The sequence below is a fragment of the Xenopus laevis genome, chromosome 8L, assembly GCF_017654675.1.
Source record: "Xenopus laevis strain J_2021 chromosome 8L, Xenopus_laevis_v10.1, whole genome shotgun sequence".
Taxonomy (NCBI): domain Eukaryota; kingdom Metazoa; phylum Chordata; class Amphibia; order Anura; family Pipidae; genus Xenopus; species Xenopus laevis.
In genome coordinates, this window is record NC_054385.1 from 124,545,260 (window position 1) to 124,558,475 (window position 13,216).

General features: G+C 40.1%; 1 protein-coding gene across 2 annotated transcripts in view; it reads right to left on the minus strand.

Moving 5' to 3' along the window:
* Positions 1 to 575: 575 nt before the first annotated feature.
* LOC108699399 (kin of IRRE-like protein 1) overlaps positions 576 to 13,216 on the minus strand; it is a 168,061-nt gene continuing 155,420 nt past the window's right edge. Inside the window, exons 10-15 of one of the 2 annotated variants that reach the window (XM_018231453.2) lie at positions 12,068 to 12,168; positions 6,642 to 6,840; positions 5,598 to 5,705; positions 3,794 to 3,933; positions 3,460 to 3,534; positions 577 to 2,271 (exon numbers count right to left, since the gene is read on the minus strand). In XM_018231453.2, coding sequence (XP_018086942.1) covers positions 1,801 to 2,271; positions 3,460 to 3,534; positions 3,794 to 3,933; positions 5,598 to 5,705; positions 6,642 to 6,840; positions 12,068 to 12,168 — 1,094 coding nt within the window. In that variant the 3' untranslated portion in view covers positions 577 to 1,800. Of the gene's footprint in view, positions 2,272 to 3,459; positions 3,535 to 3,793; positions 3,934 to 5,597; positions 5,706 to 6,641; positions 6,841 to 12,067; positions 12,169 to 13,216 lie in introns of both variants that reach the window. The other variant, XM_018231454.2, reaches the window with a different exon arrangement.

The following is a 13,216-nucleotide window of genomic DNA, read 5'->3' on the forward strand; positions in this document are numbered from 1 at the left end:
CAACTTCGAATATCGAAGTCGAAGGATTTAGCGCAGATAGTTCAATCGAACGATCGAAGGATTATTCCTTTGATCGAACTATTAAATCCTTCGAATCGAACGATTCGAAGGATTTAAATCCAACGATCGAAGGAATATCCTTCGATCAAAAAAAGTTAGCCAAGCCCATGGGGACCTTCCCCATAGGCTAACATTGACTTCGGTAGCTTTTAGATGGCGAACTAGGGGGTCGAAGTTTTTTTTAAAGAGACAGACTATCGAATGGTCGAATAGTCGAACGATTTTTTAGTTCGAATCCTTCGATTCGAAGTCGTAGTCGAAGGTCGAAGTAGCCCATTCGATGGTCGAAGTAGCCCAAAAAAACCTACGAAATTCGAAGTTTTTTAACTTCGAATCCTTCACTCGAAGTTAGTGAATCGGCCCCTTAATGTAGCAGCACATTTGGGGGTAAATTTATCAAAGAGTGAAGTTCCGCCACTAGAGTGAAATTCTGCCACTTCCCATTCATTTCTATGGGATTTTGAAAGGCGTATTTATCAATGGATGAAAGTGAAATTTCACCCTTTGATAAATACGCCTTTAAAAACCCCATAGAAATGAATGGGAAGTGGCGGAATTTCACTCTAGTGGCGGAACTTCACTATTAACTTCACTCTTTGATAAATATACCCCTTGGCCTTTTAGCGAAACAGTACTGTAGGTATATAGTCTTCATCAGTCACAGATATTTTAACTCATTTCTCTGATGGGTATTTGTCCGTCTTTTTTTAACATCGAGACCTGTAGTTATTAATTCCCATTTAAAGCCCTGTTTAATAAACAAAAATGTGCAAACTATTCAGGGGGGAAGTTCTTTGTTATTATGTACATATCTACCTTACCATACGGCTGACTTTAAAAAGTGTTGCTATGTGTGAATGCCTTTCATAGACAAGTCCTGTTTGTGTATCGGTTGTTGGTCTTACAGCATAGTCCGTATGACTCATTATAGAACCTAACATTTGTGTTGTTGCTGAATACCGTCTTATACAACTTGCACCAGCAGAAAATAGAATCAAACATGAGTGGAAAAAGCGTCACTGGTTAAGCAACTTAAATGTCAGACGTCCAACTCGTTAGAGTTGTTTTTTTTAGCAAGCAATACTCAGAATAGCTTCCAAGGGTTGTGAGGTCTACTCTACACCAAAAGAGTGACAAAACCATACATGGCATGCATCTTACATTGATATACCCCTCTACTCTCCATCCCTTCCAGTAGCTGGAATGTGTGTGGTTGACTATTAAACAAACAAGAAAGAAAGAACCTAAAACAAAAATAACAAAAACAGCTTTGTGTCAAAATGAAAGCGCAACAATTGCGGCAGTTGATGGGAGTGTTAAAAAGCAGGAATGTGCCCAAGGGAGGAGTGTCTGCAGGGGGTTATTCAAAAGTGGTGGTGGAGACAAAAGCTTCACCAGTACCTAGTTGGCTCTTAGTCATACCAGTTGCCATGCTCCAGATGGCAAAATCAGTGGTATTGAAGGAATGCTCAGGTGCTAAAAGGCCAGCCTTTTGATTGGCATCTTCTTCCATATCAAAGCCACAAGGCTCTGCCTGGTTGGGCTACTGCAGCTGGTTTTAGGGGGACTTCTGAGGTCAAGACATAAGGGTCCCTGAGTATCAGGTGACATTGTGAGAGGGCACTGCTCTTCCTGGAGTCCCCTCCTGTCTTATGGTGACATCCCAGAGAAGACTCACTTTTAAGCAATGTTCTCCTCTCTGCTATTCCCCTTTATGCCCACCATCATTTTAGTCCATCCTCAGACATGTGTCTGCATTCGCTGTTGAAATCTCTGTCCATAATCAGAATGTTGGGAAGTGTATGAAAAGCGTGTGGCACCTGTGTACTTCCCTACTGGGTCATAAGTATCATATGGTCCCCGATCCATACCTGTGGTGGTTGGCTGTGTGTAGCCAAGGCGGAATGTGGGATACCCAGAGTTAGAGGGGAACCCATGCGTCCCAAACTTTTCATAGTTATCATATGACAGTTGACTGGTAGTATCTGTTGTGGCTGGAGTTACTGTAGTAGTTGGGTCTGTACTATAGTCTGAAGCAGGGGCCCGACCGAAAGAGTTGAGTTGGGCATAACCGCTGGAATGAGAGAGACGGGAAGATGGCCGTCCATCAAATCTTGTTGCTCCTGTAGTACGGTAATCTTGGTACAGCACCGTCCTTGAATTTGGCCTGTCATCATGGGCTCGAACATTGTAGTAACCATTGGTCGGATCCTATGGAATAAAAAGAGATTAGTCACTTTCATAGAGTGGTGAATTTCCAGCAAGTGGTGTCAGCATTGAAGAAGAGGAAACAAGCAGGTAGGCTGGTTGACTATGAACAAAATAAAACTGATTAATGGATCTTACCTTCCATCCATTAATTGAGCAATAAATTACATAGTCATCAGCATGTCTGCACAAGGTGTGTGTAATTACAGGGTGAAGCAAAAGCCACTATACAGTTGCATACATTTATTAAAACATTTAAATAAAATGAACTCTTTTCAACTACAGACATATGTTAAAACATAGCTTTCCGTTTTCCTTCAACATGGTATCTGTTTATCACAATTACACAGTGCGGGCGTCTAGCGTTTACAAAGCTATGAGGGAAATTGCAGAGCCTTATACTGTTGTTGTTGATGACTGCAGCTGTCTGTGTTGCATAAAACTGAAGAAAGGCGTTATATGGGGAATGTCAAGTTGCTCTAAAGAAGAATCCATAGGAATGAAGTCAGAAGAGCATGTAGACAGTTCCAAACTTCTTGAGGCATCGGTCCAGCAACTGAGTAAAGTCCCATCAAAGACTTGTCTACTGAAGCAATGCACCATCCAGCTGGAAGTAGAGTTCACTGAAATAAATATGACTGTAGACAGTACAGTTCTCAATATGTCCAGATAGCTCTGATATGTTAAGAGTTCCATCAAAAGAGTCCCGGCCAAGGAATCATGCACAGTCAAGTCCATACAGCTGAAATGAAGTCCCATCATAACCAAATACATGATGTGATAACTAGAGAATGTCCCTTCTGTGATGGAGGAATGCAGTGGTTGTAAAACATAAAAAGTATGCAACTGTATGTCAATGTTTGCTTCACTCTGTATACACAGCATACAGAGAAAGAGAAAGAGGCATTAAATTGACATGGAAATTCATAATTGAAATCATACATCACGTCACACAATAATAATACATCACATCATGGTCTTTCATGCAAGACAGTGCTTTCATGCTTATACAAGGAGTATAAGAATAACCATTCTAGTGCCCCGATGATACCCCTTTTGAAAGTCCCATGACTCATGTCAACCCACACTGCCATGGCTACACTGAACTGTGTCTGGTAAAGAAACACTAGAGAGTTTGTAAATCGGAATTAAGGCACATATTCATCGATGTGAAACATATGGGTGCCGCACCTTCAACTCATACTCTTCTCTGTCGATGGTGTCACAACGAAGGTCTTGCTTCAGGTCAACATCATCTTTAAATGACTACAAAGGAAGAAAGAAAACATGATGTCCTACTACACTGACCTCAGCTTTTTTTAGGATTATGGAAGAACCCATGGCCATGATCAGCCAATTCAATTGTCTTTCAAATTGTAGTACTTTTTCTACAAACCCTTTATTCTACTAAATCATCACCAACCATGATCCCTATTGACTATGTCACAATAAAATCCAGAAGTGTTTACAAAGTTTTCTTACACATTCCCAGCTATGCTATAAAGCTTCTATAGTCTTGTCTTACGGAATAGATTGCCTTCATGACTCGTGTCGCTGTGGAGACGCTGGAGGTGTCCTCCTCTCTGTCGGAGTGTAAGGTCAGTGGCTCCCGGTTCACTGTCTCCACTTTGATATCAAGCTTCCTCAAAGTGACGTCCTTGCGACCTAAAATTTAACATGTTTTTTGAGTTCTGTGGTAACTATGATATCTCATGAGTGATTCATAAGGGTTGATAAGACTTCACTTGCATATGTCATGCCCCTAGCTTATGGATCATTGCGGACAAATAGGACCACAGCAGTGCAAAGCACTAGGAAGCTCTATAATTACCACCTACCTATGGCAAGCTTTAAGTTGCAAACAAGGGAAAGTTGTACTCACCACTAATTTAAAATCATTAGGCGGGGGTGCAATGAGATTGTGACCACAAAATAGATAAAGACAACAGTCCTCTGCACTCAACCCATTATCAATATATTTAAGACAGAGACATTTTGTGCATACTGCTACTGAAAAATGCCTTACCCTTTAAACAACACAGGGATTGTTTGTCCATATATTGCAATATATTTAAGCTGAACAACTACGTCAAAATCATCCCATATCTGGCCAGTCCTATGCTTAATTTTCATCTGATTCATTAAGAATTCTACTGCTTCATTATACATTTGCACAGGGACTAAGGGGGTTATTTACTAAACTCCGAATGCAAAAATCACAAAAAATTCGTAATTTTTTAAAATAAAATCTGACGTAAAAAATCACAAATTTTTCGGAATTTATTTAACCCTGAGGATGGAAAAGTCTGAATCTGAAAATCTGGCATCTCAGACCTGTTGAGGTTGCATATAAGTTAATGGGAGAAGTCCCAATGATTATTTGGGGGCCGATTCACTAAGGGTCGAATATTAACCCTCGATATTCGACTAGGAATTAAAATCCTTCGACTTCGAATATCGAAGTCAAAGGATTTAGCGCAGATAGTTTTGTCGAAGTCGAAGGATTTAGCAGATAGTTTGAATATCCTTCGATCAAAAAAAGTTAGGCAAGCCTATGGGGACCTTCCCCATAGGCTAAAATTGACTTCGGTAGCTTTTAGATGGCGAACTAGGGGGTCGAAGTTTTTTTTAAAAAGACAGTACTTCGACTATCGAATGGTCGAATAGTCGAACGATTTTTACTACGAATCCTTCGATTCGAAGTCGTAGTCGAAGTAGCCCAAAAAAAACTTCGAAATTCTAAGTTTTTTACCTTCGAATCCTTCACTCGAAGTTAGTGAATCGGCCCCTTAATGTGCGTTGGGTTTCGTGCAATACCCCGAAGTTTTCATGAAAAATGGATGGAAATCCGAAAAAATTTTGAAAATCTGAATTTTTTCCCACAAACCAAATTTTCTGGAAAATGTAATAATAAATAAGCATAAAAAACCCAAGCGGATTTGATCGAGTTTGTAGCAGAAAATATTGAGATAAATCCGGACTTTGATAAATAACCCCATTAGTTTTACCTGCAACTTACTTGCTGCTTTCAAAGTAAAACTCCCAAACTTGGTTGCCCTTTTTAATGAATGAATGCTATTTGAGTGTAGGACTGGCCAGATATGGGATGACTTTGATGTAGTTGGCCAGCTTAAATATATTGCAATATATGGACAAGCTTTAAGTTGCACCTGCTCTGGGCCCTGCACCAGATTTTCATTCTGGCCAAGTAATGATCCGGCCAACCACTGCCCACAAGTACATTGTATTGGGTATGGGGCTTTTAAATATGGTGCAAACTTTGCACCTGTAATTAGAGAAAGACTTTTCTCTGCAGTTCTTATACTTACTCCCTTTACGACGTCTATAGAGAAAGAAGATGAAGAAGCCAAAGAAGATTATGACAAGTATCCCGGCACCGATCGTTGCTCCAGCTATGATTCCCACTGGGACCACCTCTGCCGGAAATAAAAACATGAAAATCGTCGGTTTAATGTTCGGATACTGAAAACATGGGTGCTACATTTAAATGTAGAATATTTCATTTCTTTTTATTGCACGTAAGCTTCCGTTCATGTATTAAACTGAAAAGATGGTAATTTATTGTGTGATAAACATATTAATACACAATTGTACTACAAAATCACTTTTCAGATCGGGCAGTACTACATGTAGTTTTTGGGGAAGAACCTTCTAAATACAACTCTGCCATGAATATCTAAGACAGAACATGTGTGCTCAGGGCAGCCATCAGGGGGGGACAGGGGGGAGAGTCCCCCATCTTTCTGAGAGCTGCTGACTTCGGAAAGGCATAGACGTTTAAGGGTCCCTGGCCACCAATTTTCTTATAATGTGGGGGGGGGGCTGGCCACCAATTTTTTTTCTCATGTGGGGTCCTAGGCACCAATATTTTTTAATGGGGGGGCCCTGCCCATAATTTTTATTATGGGGGCCCTGACCACCAATATCTTTTTATTTTTTATTAACGTGGGAACCCTAGCCACCAATATTTTTTTTGTTTTTTTACTGTGTGGTGGGGGGGCGGACCTGTGGGGTGGGGAGGGTGGACCTGTAGGTGGGGCTTGCGGTGGGCACAGCCCAGGGGGCCCATGAAATTTTGTCGTATGGGGCCCTGTGCTTTCTGATGGCGGTCCTGTGTGTGCTCACTGTATATTTTAGCCTAACTGGCCATGGGCTGGACTTACAAATGTTTCAAAGAGCAAAAAATATTCCCCCAAGTCTTTTTGGTGCCCGCATCGCTTCAACCTTGGGAAGTGTGATCTAGAAAACTACAGACCAGTCAGAAGACCAACCAGTCTTTCTGTACTCTTGGACTACTGCCTCCATTGATTACTGACTTTCACATGAAAAGACAAGGTGACTTTGGTTCCTACCTCTCTCCATAAGCTGAATGATTGCCGTCCCTGGTCCAAAGCTGTTCCACGCCGTGCAGTTATAGTAGGTCTGGAAATCACTTTCCATGACGTTGTTAATGGTGAGCGTAGACAGGACACCGTTGCTTGATGTGGTCCGTTCCACCGTGTACCGCTCGAGAGTTCCGGTCTCTAGCACATTTTCTTTCCAGGCCCAAGCCTAACATTGAAAAATGTATGAAATGACACGAAACCCCTTATTGCAATGCAAATATAGCTTTAAAACGCGTCTGTTGTATATGCATTCCCAGAATTATGTTGATTTAGCAGGTGGTGAGACATGCAACCTAGTTGCATAGTTAGCAGAGAGTTTTCCCTTTAGTTGGATTTAATGCTTGCAATATTTCTTGTACTTGTTTATTACTATATTGACTACTTAAAATATGACTTCCTAGAGGTTTGGGGAGAGTTGGTTACCGTTAAGTAATGTTGCTATAAAAACACAACATAAGACTTCAATCTCATTTAACATCCAACATAACGTGTAATACAGATATAGAATTTGTTATGTAGAAAGCTCTGATTTAGGGACTTCAAGCTCCAACACCTGCTTTATTACACTGCTCTAAATAATTACTCTAGCTCAAAGTTTCTTGTATTGTATATCAGGGTTTAAAGTCCTCCACATCAAAAAAATGTTTTCAAAAATGTCTTTGTATATACATACCTCCCAACATTTTGGAAATAAAAAGAGGGGCAAACAAGTTGCCGTGCATAGTGTGGCAGAATTTATTTGACTACAAAATTTCGCAGGTTATAAAAGTTTGAAAATATTTCTGTGGTTTTTTTCAGTTATTACAGTTTTGCTAACGATGTGAATTACCCTTTAAGCTGCGAGTCTAACTTTTCCCAAGGGACCTGTTATCTTATATTGTTACAATTACTTATTTGCTTATCTAGATACATTTGAATTGTTACAAATGTATCTCATCTTCTGTTGTGGCTTTTCTAGGCTCTCTGCCAAAAGCAAATTAAGTTAGAGATTTTGTTTTTTTTTCTGACTGTTCAGTGCAGAGAAAAACGGGACTTTCAACACATTTACCTAGGGTCGAATATCGAGGGTTAATTAACCCTCGATATTCGACCGTCTAAGTAAAACCCTTCGACTTCGAATATCGAAGTCGAAGGATTTTGCGATATTCCTACGGTCGAACGATTGAATACAGCCGATTCACCTGCAAAGAAAAACTTTGATTTTTTTAATAAATTTCGGTTGGCCTTTTTTTTCCGAATTTCCTGAAGTTCAAAAAAAACTCCCATTACTTCAAAATTCGACCCTTGATAAATCTGCCCCTTAATGTCAAATTTTAGTGTTTTTTGAAACCACAACTAAACTCACTTTATCTAAAACCACGAATGTCATAACATTTATTAAAATAAAATACAAACTGAAAATAACGCTGAACAATCCTAAAAAAGTACTAATACGGAATATTCATTCCAGTTTTTCGGATACCTCCTAGTGAAAAAAACCCCCTGAAAACCTATAAAAGTCCAAATTGATTAAAAACAGTCTAGGAGGATCAGCACAGCTTCCATTGACTTCTATAGGGCCTTGACAGCTTTTACCTGGCAAAGTTTAGAGATGTTTGTGGTTTTTACACTTAATAAATCTTGAATTTTTAGAGCTTTAAAAAAAAAATAGGAAAACCACAAATTTTTTGATAGTAAATTGGCCCCATAGATTTGGTATGAACAAAGAGGTGCAACCAAAATGTTCAAATCCTACGAAATCTTTTACAGGTATGGGACCTGTTATCTGGAATGATTGGGACCTGGGGTTTTCAGGATAATGGATCTTTCCGTAATTGAATCTTCCCTAAAGGACCAGTAACATCAAAAAATGTTTTTAAAAAATTCCTTAGTATACATCGAAAAAAACCCACCAAGACAAATTAAACTTTATGAAAAGTCTTTATTAAGAAATAACATTCCGAAACTCTTCTTGCGCTCCTCTTCAGAAAAGGCGACACATCGGTGATCCATTGTGCGGCGCTCGATTTCTCCTCCCTGGCTATCATACAGTCCATACCCAATGGGATTTTTAAACTTGCCAGCAGATCCAATAGGCTGCTGGCTCGTTTTAGCACTGTATACTGGCTCTTCTATGGACAGCTGAAAGGGGAGGTTCATCTTTAAAGGAACATTTCAGTGTAAAAATAAAAATAAAAACTGGGTAAATATGCTGTGCCAAATAAAAAATGTTTGTAATATAGTTAGTTAGGCAAAAATGTAATGTATAAGGGCTGGAGTGACTGGATGTGTAACATAATAGCCAGAACACTACTTCCTGCTTTTCAGCTCTCTAACTCAGCAACTTACTTCCTGGTAACCAATCAGTGGAAACCAAGAGAACTGAAAAGCAGGAAGTAGTGTTCTGACTATTATGTTACACATCCAGTCACTCCAGCCTTTTTACATTACATTTTTGCGTAACTAACTATATTAGAAACGTTTTATTTTGCACAGCCTATTTATTTGATACTGAACAATTCCTTTAACTTAGCTTTTGGTATGTTATAGAATAGCTAATTCTAAGCAACTCCCAAAAGTCCCAAAGTGGCGAAAAGACCCAAAGTCACAAAAACAGCCGAAATTGAATTCCAGAAGCGGCAAAAAGACCTGAAGCCATGAATATAGCCAAAGCCGAAGTGTTGAAAAGACCTGAAGTCACGAAAACAGCCGAAAATAAAATGCCCAATGCGGCGAAAAGACTTAAAGCCACGAAAATAGCCGAAGTCCTGAATCGCCTAAAAGACCTGAAATCACGGAAACAGCCGAAATTGAAGTCCTAAAGTGAAGAATAGACCCGAAGTCACGAAAACAGTCAAAATTGAAGTCCTGAAGCGCCGAAAAGTCCCGAAGTAAAAAAAAGAGCTGGAATTGAAGTCCTGAAGCAGCGAAAAGATCTGAAACCACGAAAATAGCCAAAGTCTCGAATCGGCGAAAAGACCCGAAGTCATGAAAACATCCGAAATTTAAGTCCTGAAGCGCTGAAAAGACCCGAATTCATGGAAACAGCTGAAATTGAAGTCCTGAATCGGCGAAAAGACCCAAAGTCACGAAAGGAGGCGAAATTGAAGTTCTGAAGCCACAAGTTCAATTCTACTGAACACCAATGTGTGTTTTTTTATTTATTTATTTTTAATCCCCTGGCCACCAATGTATGGGTTACCTTCTTTAGCACTGATGTTTGTGTGGTCTTTTAACTGTGATGTGGAGTGGGCGGGATCTGGGGAGGGGCACGGGGGCCAGGGTGGGTGGGGCCCAGGGGCCCCCAAAAATGTTGTTGTACGGGGCCCCCTGTGATTTGTAACGGCAGCCCTGCCTGCATGGTCTGTAGGTGTCTAGTGAATTGTCTAACCTAACTATATATGCACCGAATCCACTTTTTTGGATTCGGCCGAACCCCCGAATCCTTTGTGAAAGATTCGGCCGAATGTCGAACGCCGAACCGAATCCAAACCCTAATTTGCATATGCAAATTAGGGGTGGTAAGGGGAAAACATTTTTTACTTCCTTGTTTTCTGACAAAAAGTCATGCAATTTCCCTCCCGCCCCTAATTTGCATATGCAAATTAGGATTCGGATTCGGTTCGGCTGGGCAGAAGGATTTGGCCGAATCCGGATCCTGCTGAAAAGGCCGAATCCTGGCCAAATCCCGAACCGAATTCTGGATTCGGTGCATCCCTAAACCTAACACAGGACAGTAGGATAATTGTCCCTTCCCACTTATATTATTATGATTATTATTATTCCACCACCCCCGGCTTCTCTGAGAGCTCTAAGAGCTGCAGTACTTGCACGTTCTCCAGGGGCCATTAGAAATTTGCATCTAAAGTAGCTGTCTTTTTATTAAACATGAGCCTCAAAGAATCGGATTCTTTTGCATGGCATTTCCATTAGGAAAGTTGATGTTTTATTTCTAGCAATATAAGAACGTGGCACATTTCATAGTGTTCAGGAAAAACATCTTCTCACCCACCCTAGCCCCATTGATGGGCACTACGTCCAACCTGATGCGTCTTTAATTGCTAGGGGGGATCCCAGTTCATTTATGCATTTATAATGTGCATAAAATATCTCATAAATGATTCATGAATAAATAGCCAATATGCATGAAAACAGCTGATTTTAGAGGCGTTTATTAGTCAAGGATTGAGCCCTGGTGGACCGTCTATTCCTTTTTGTTTGCAAAACATCACATTGCCAGAGTGGAGGTGGGCTTTAAAGAAGAAAGGAGACCAGGAAAATCTACAAGCAAAGTTGGTAACACCTTTTATAGAAGCAAAGGAAAGAGCCTTAACTGGAACGTCATTGCAGAACCTTAAAGGGATACTGTCATGGGAAAATGGTTTTTTTTCCAAAATGAATCAGTTAATAGTGCTGCTGCAGTAGAATTCTGCATTGAAATCCTTTTTTCAAAAGAGCAAACAGATTTTTTTATATTTAATTTTGAAATCTGACATGGGGCTAGACATATTGTCAGTTTCCCAGCTGCCCCCAGTCATGTGACTTGTGCTTTGATAAACTTCAGTCACTCTTTACTGCTGTACTGCAAGTTGGAGTGATATCACCCCATCCCTTTCCCCCCCAGCAGCCAAACAACTAGGGATGCATCGAATCCAGGATTTGGCCAGGATTCTGCCTCTTTCATCAGGATTCCGATTCGGCTGACTCCTTCTGCCCGGCCGACCCGAATCCTTATTTGCAAATTAGGGGCGAGGGAAATGCAATTTTTGTCACAAAACAAGGATGTAAAAATGTTTTTACCTTTCCACCCCTAATTTGCATATTCTGTTCAGTATTCGGCCGAATCTTTTGCAAAGGAATCGGGGTTCCTAACACAAGATAACAGCTGCCTGGTAGATCTAAGAACAACACTCAATAGTAAAATCCAGGTCCCACTGAGACACATTCAGTTACATTGAGTAGGAGAAACAAGAGCCTGTCAGAAAGCAGTTCCATCCTAAAGTGCTGGCTCTTTCTGAAAGCACATGACCAGGCAAAATGACCTGAGATGCACCTACACACTAATATTACAACTAAAAAAATACACTTGCTGGTTTAGGACTGACATTTTACATGGTAGAGTGAATTGTTTGAACAGAATCTTTAAAAAAAAACAAAACAGAGTACACAGACATTATAAGTATGTTTAGGGCCATTGCCTGAGAATACAGGGATTTTCCTGGGAATAAATACGTAGACAAGTCCAGGCCAGATATCCATCTAGAAGGGGATTATTTTTGGCACATTCCTGGGCCAGTTTGTTTCTGGCTTGCGCAAGTTGAGAACAGCTAAAGAGATTTTTACTGCCTTTATTGTACAGTGTTTTGGAATATGTTGGTACTTTATAAATATGTATTAATAATAAGAATACTCACAATACGGTCTGGCGGCGGGGTGCTTCCGATAAAACATTCCACTTTGCCTTTGTCTCCGCGTGCAGCATATTGCACCTCCTCGCTGGCAATTATAGGGGGACCTGATTCACCAAAGCCAATGAAGAGAAATTAGTACAACTCATAATCTCTTCAATTTCAATTAATAAATTGACTTTTTTTTTTAAAAAAAACATATCTACATGGATCTGACCAAAAATACAGCTTCTAAGAATATCATTACACAGGCATAAAGTGGGATGCCAAAATGATTGATCCTCCTGTGCTGAGGTGGCAAGAAGCGCGGGTTGAAAGGGTGTCACTTACATACCAGACGTGGTGCAGGATATGTTGTTACAGTTATTGGATATAAAGAGAACCTCAGTCATCAGTCTTTACATGCTCTCTGCACAATTTTGCTGCGTAAGGCGGAATTGTTAATTGCAGCCATTATTGGCTGTGCGAGTGACAGAGCAGGCCCATAAGAATGCTCTCTTTAATTCAGATTAGCATGAGATTCAATTCCCTTATCTCATAAAGAGGAATTAATGAAATTCCTCTGACCCATCACTGGATAATTCACGCACTTTACAAAAAAAAGAAAAATCTAATTTCCCCCCCAACCAGCTACATTTTTTTTCTTGTTATTTATTTGCCCGTGGTAGGTACTCGTATTTGCTTTACTAAACCAGTTACCTCTCTACAAATATCAGAAACAGTAAAAAAAAAAGGTCTTTAATTCAGGGCAGCAATAAAGTTAAAATTAAAATCTTGGTTTCCTCTACCTGGTAATCCTTTATTGCTAGAGCAATCATCTGTATGTGGAGCAAGGTAGTCAATGAAGTATTGACTACAGTGAGAAATTATCATTCTGGATATTATAAATGGATTTTGGCTTGGCACTGCAGAATACAAGATAATGAAAAATAACACAAGAATTGGGGTCATTTTAGCTCAACTGAGGCTTATTTGGAATTCTCCTCAGCTGCCAAGGAATGCCAAGTTCTCAACAGCAGAAGAGATCGAGAATACTATTATGGAATTCTTCCACTGGAGGTTTCTCAGTTTCTCTCTCTCTCTGAATTCAATTCTCGACTGGGCATCACCAAACCCACCAAAGAACCTTAAATCAATGACCTCCTCTCATAATAA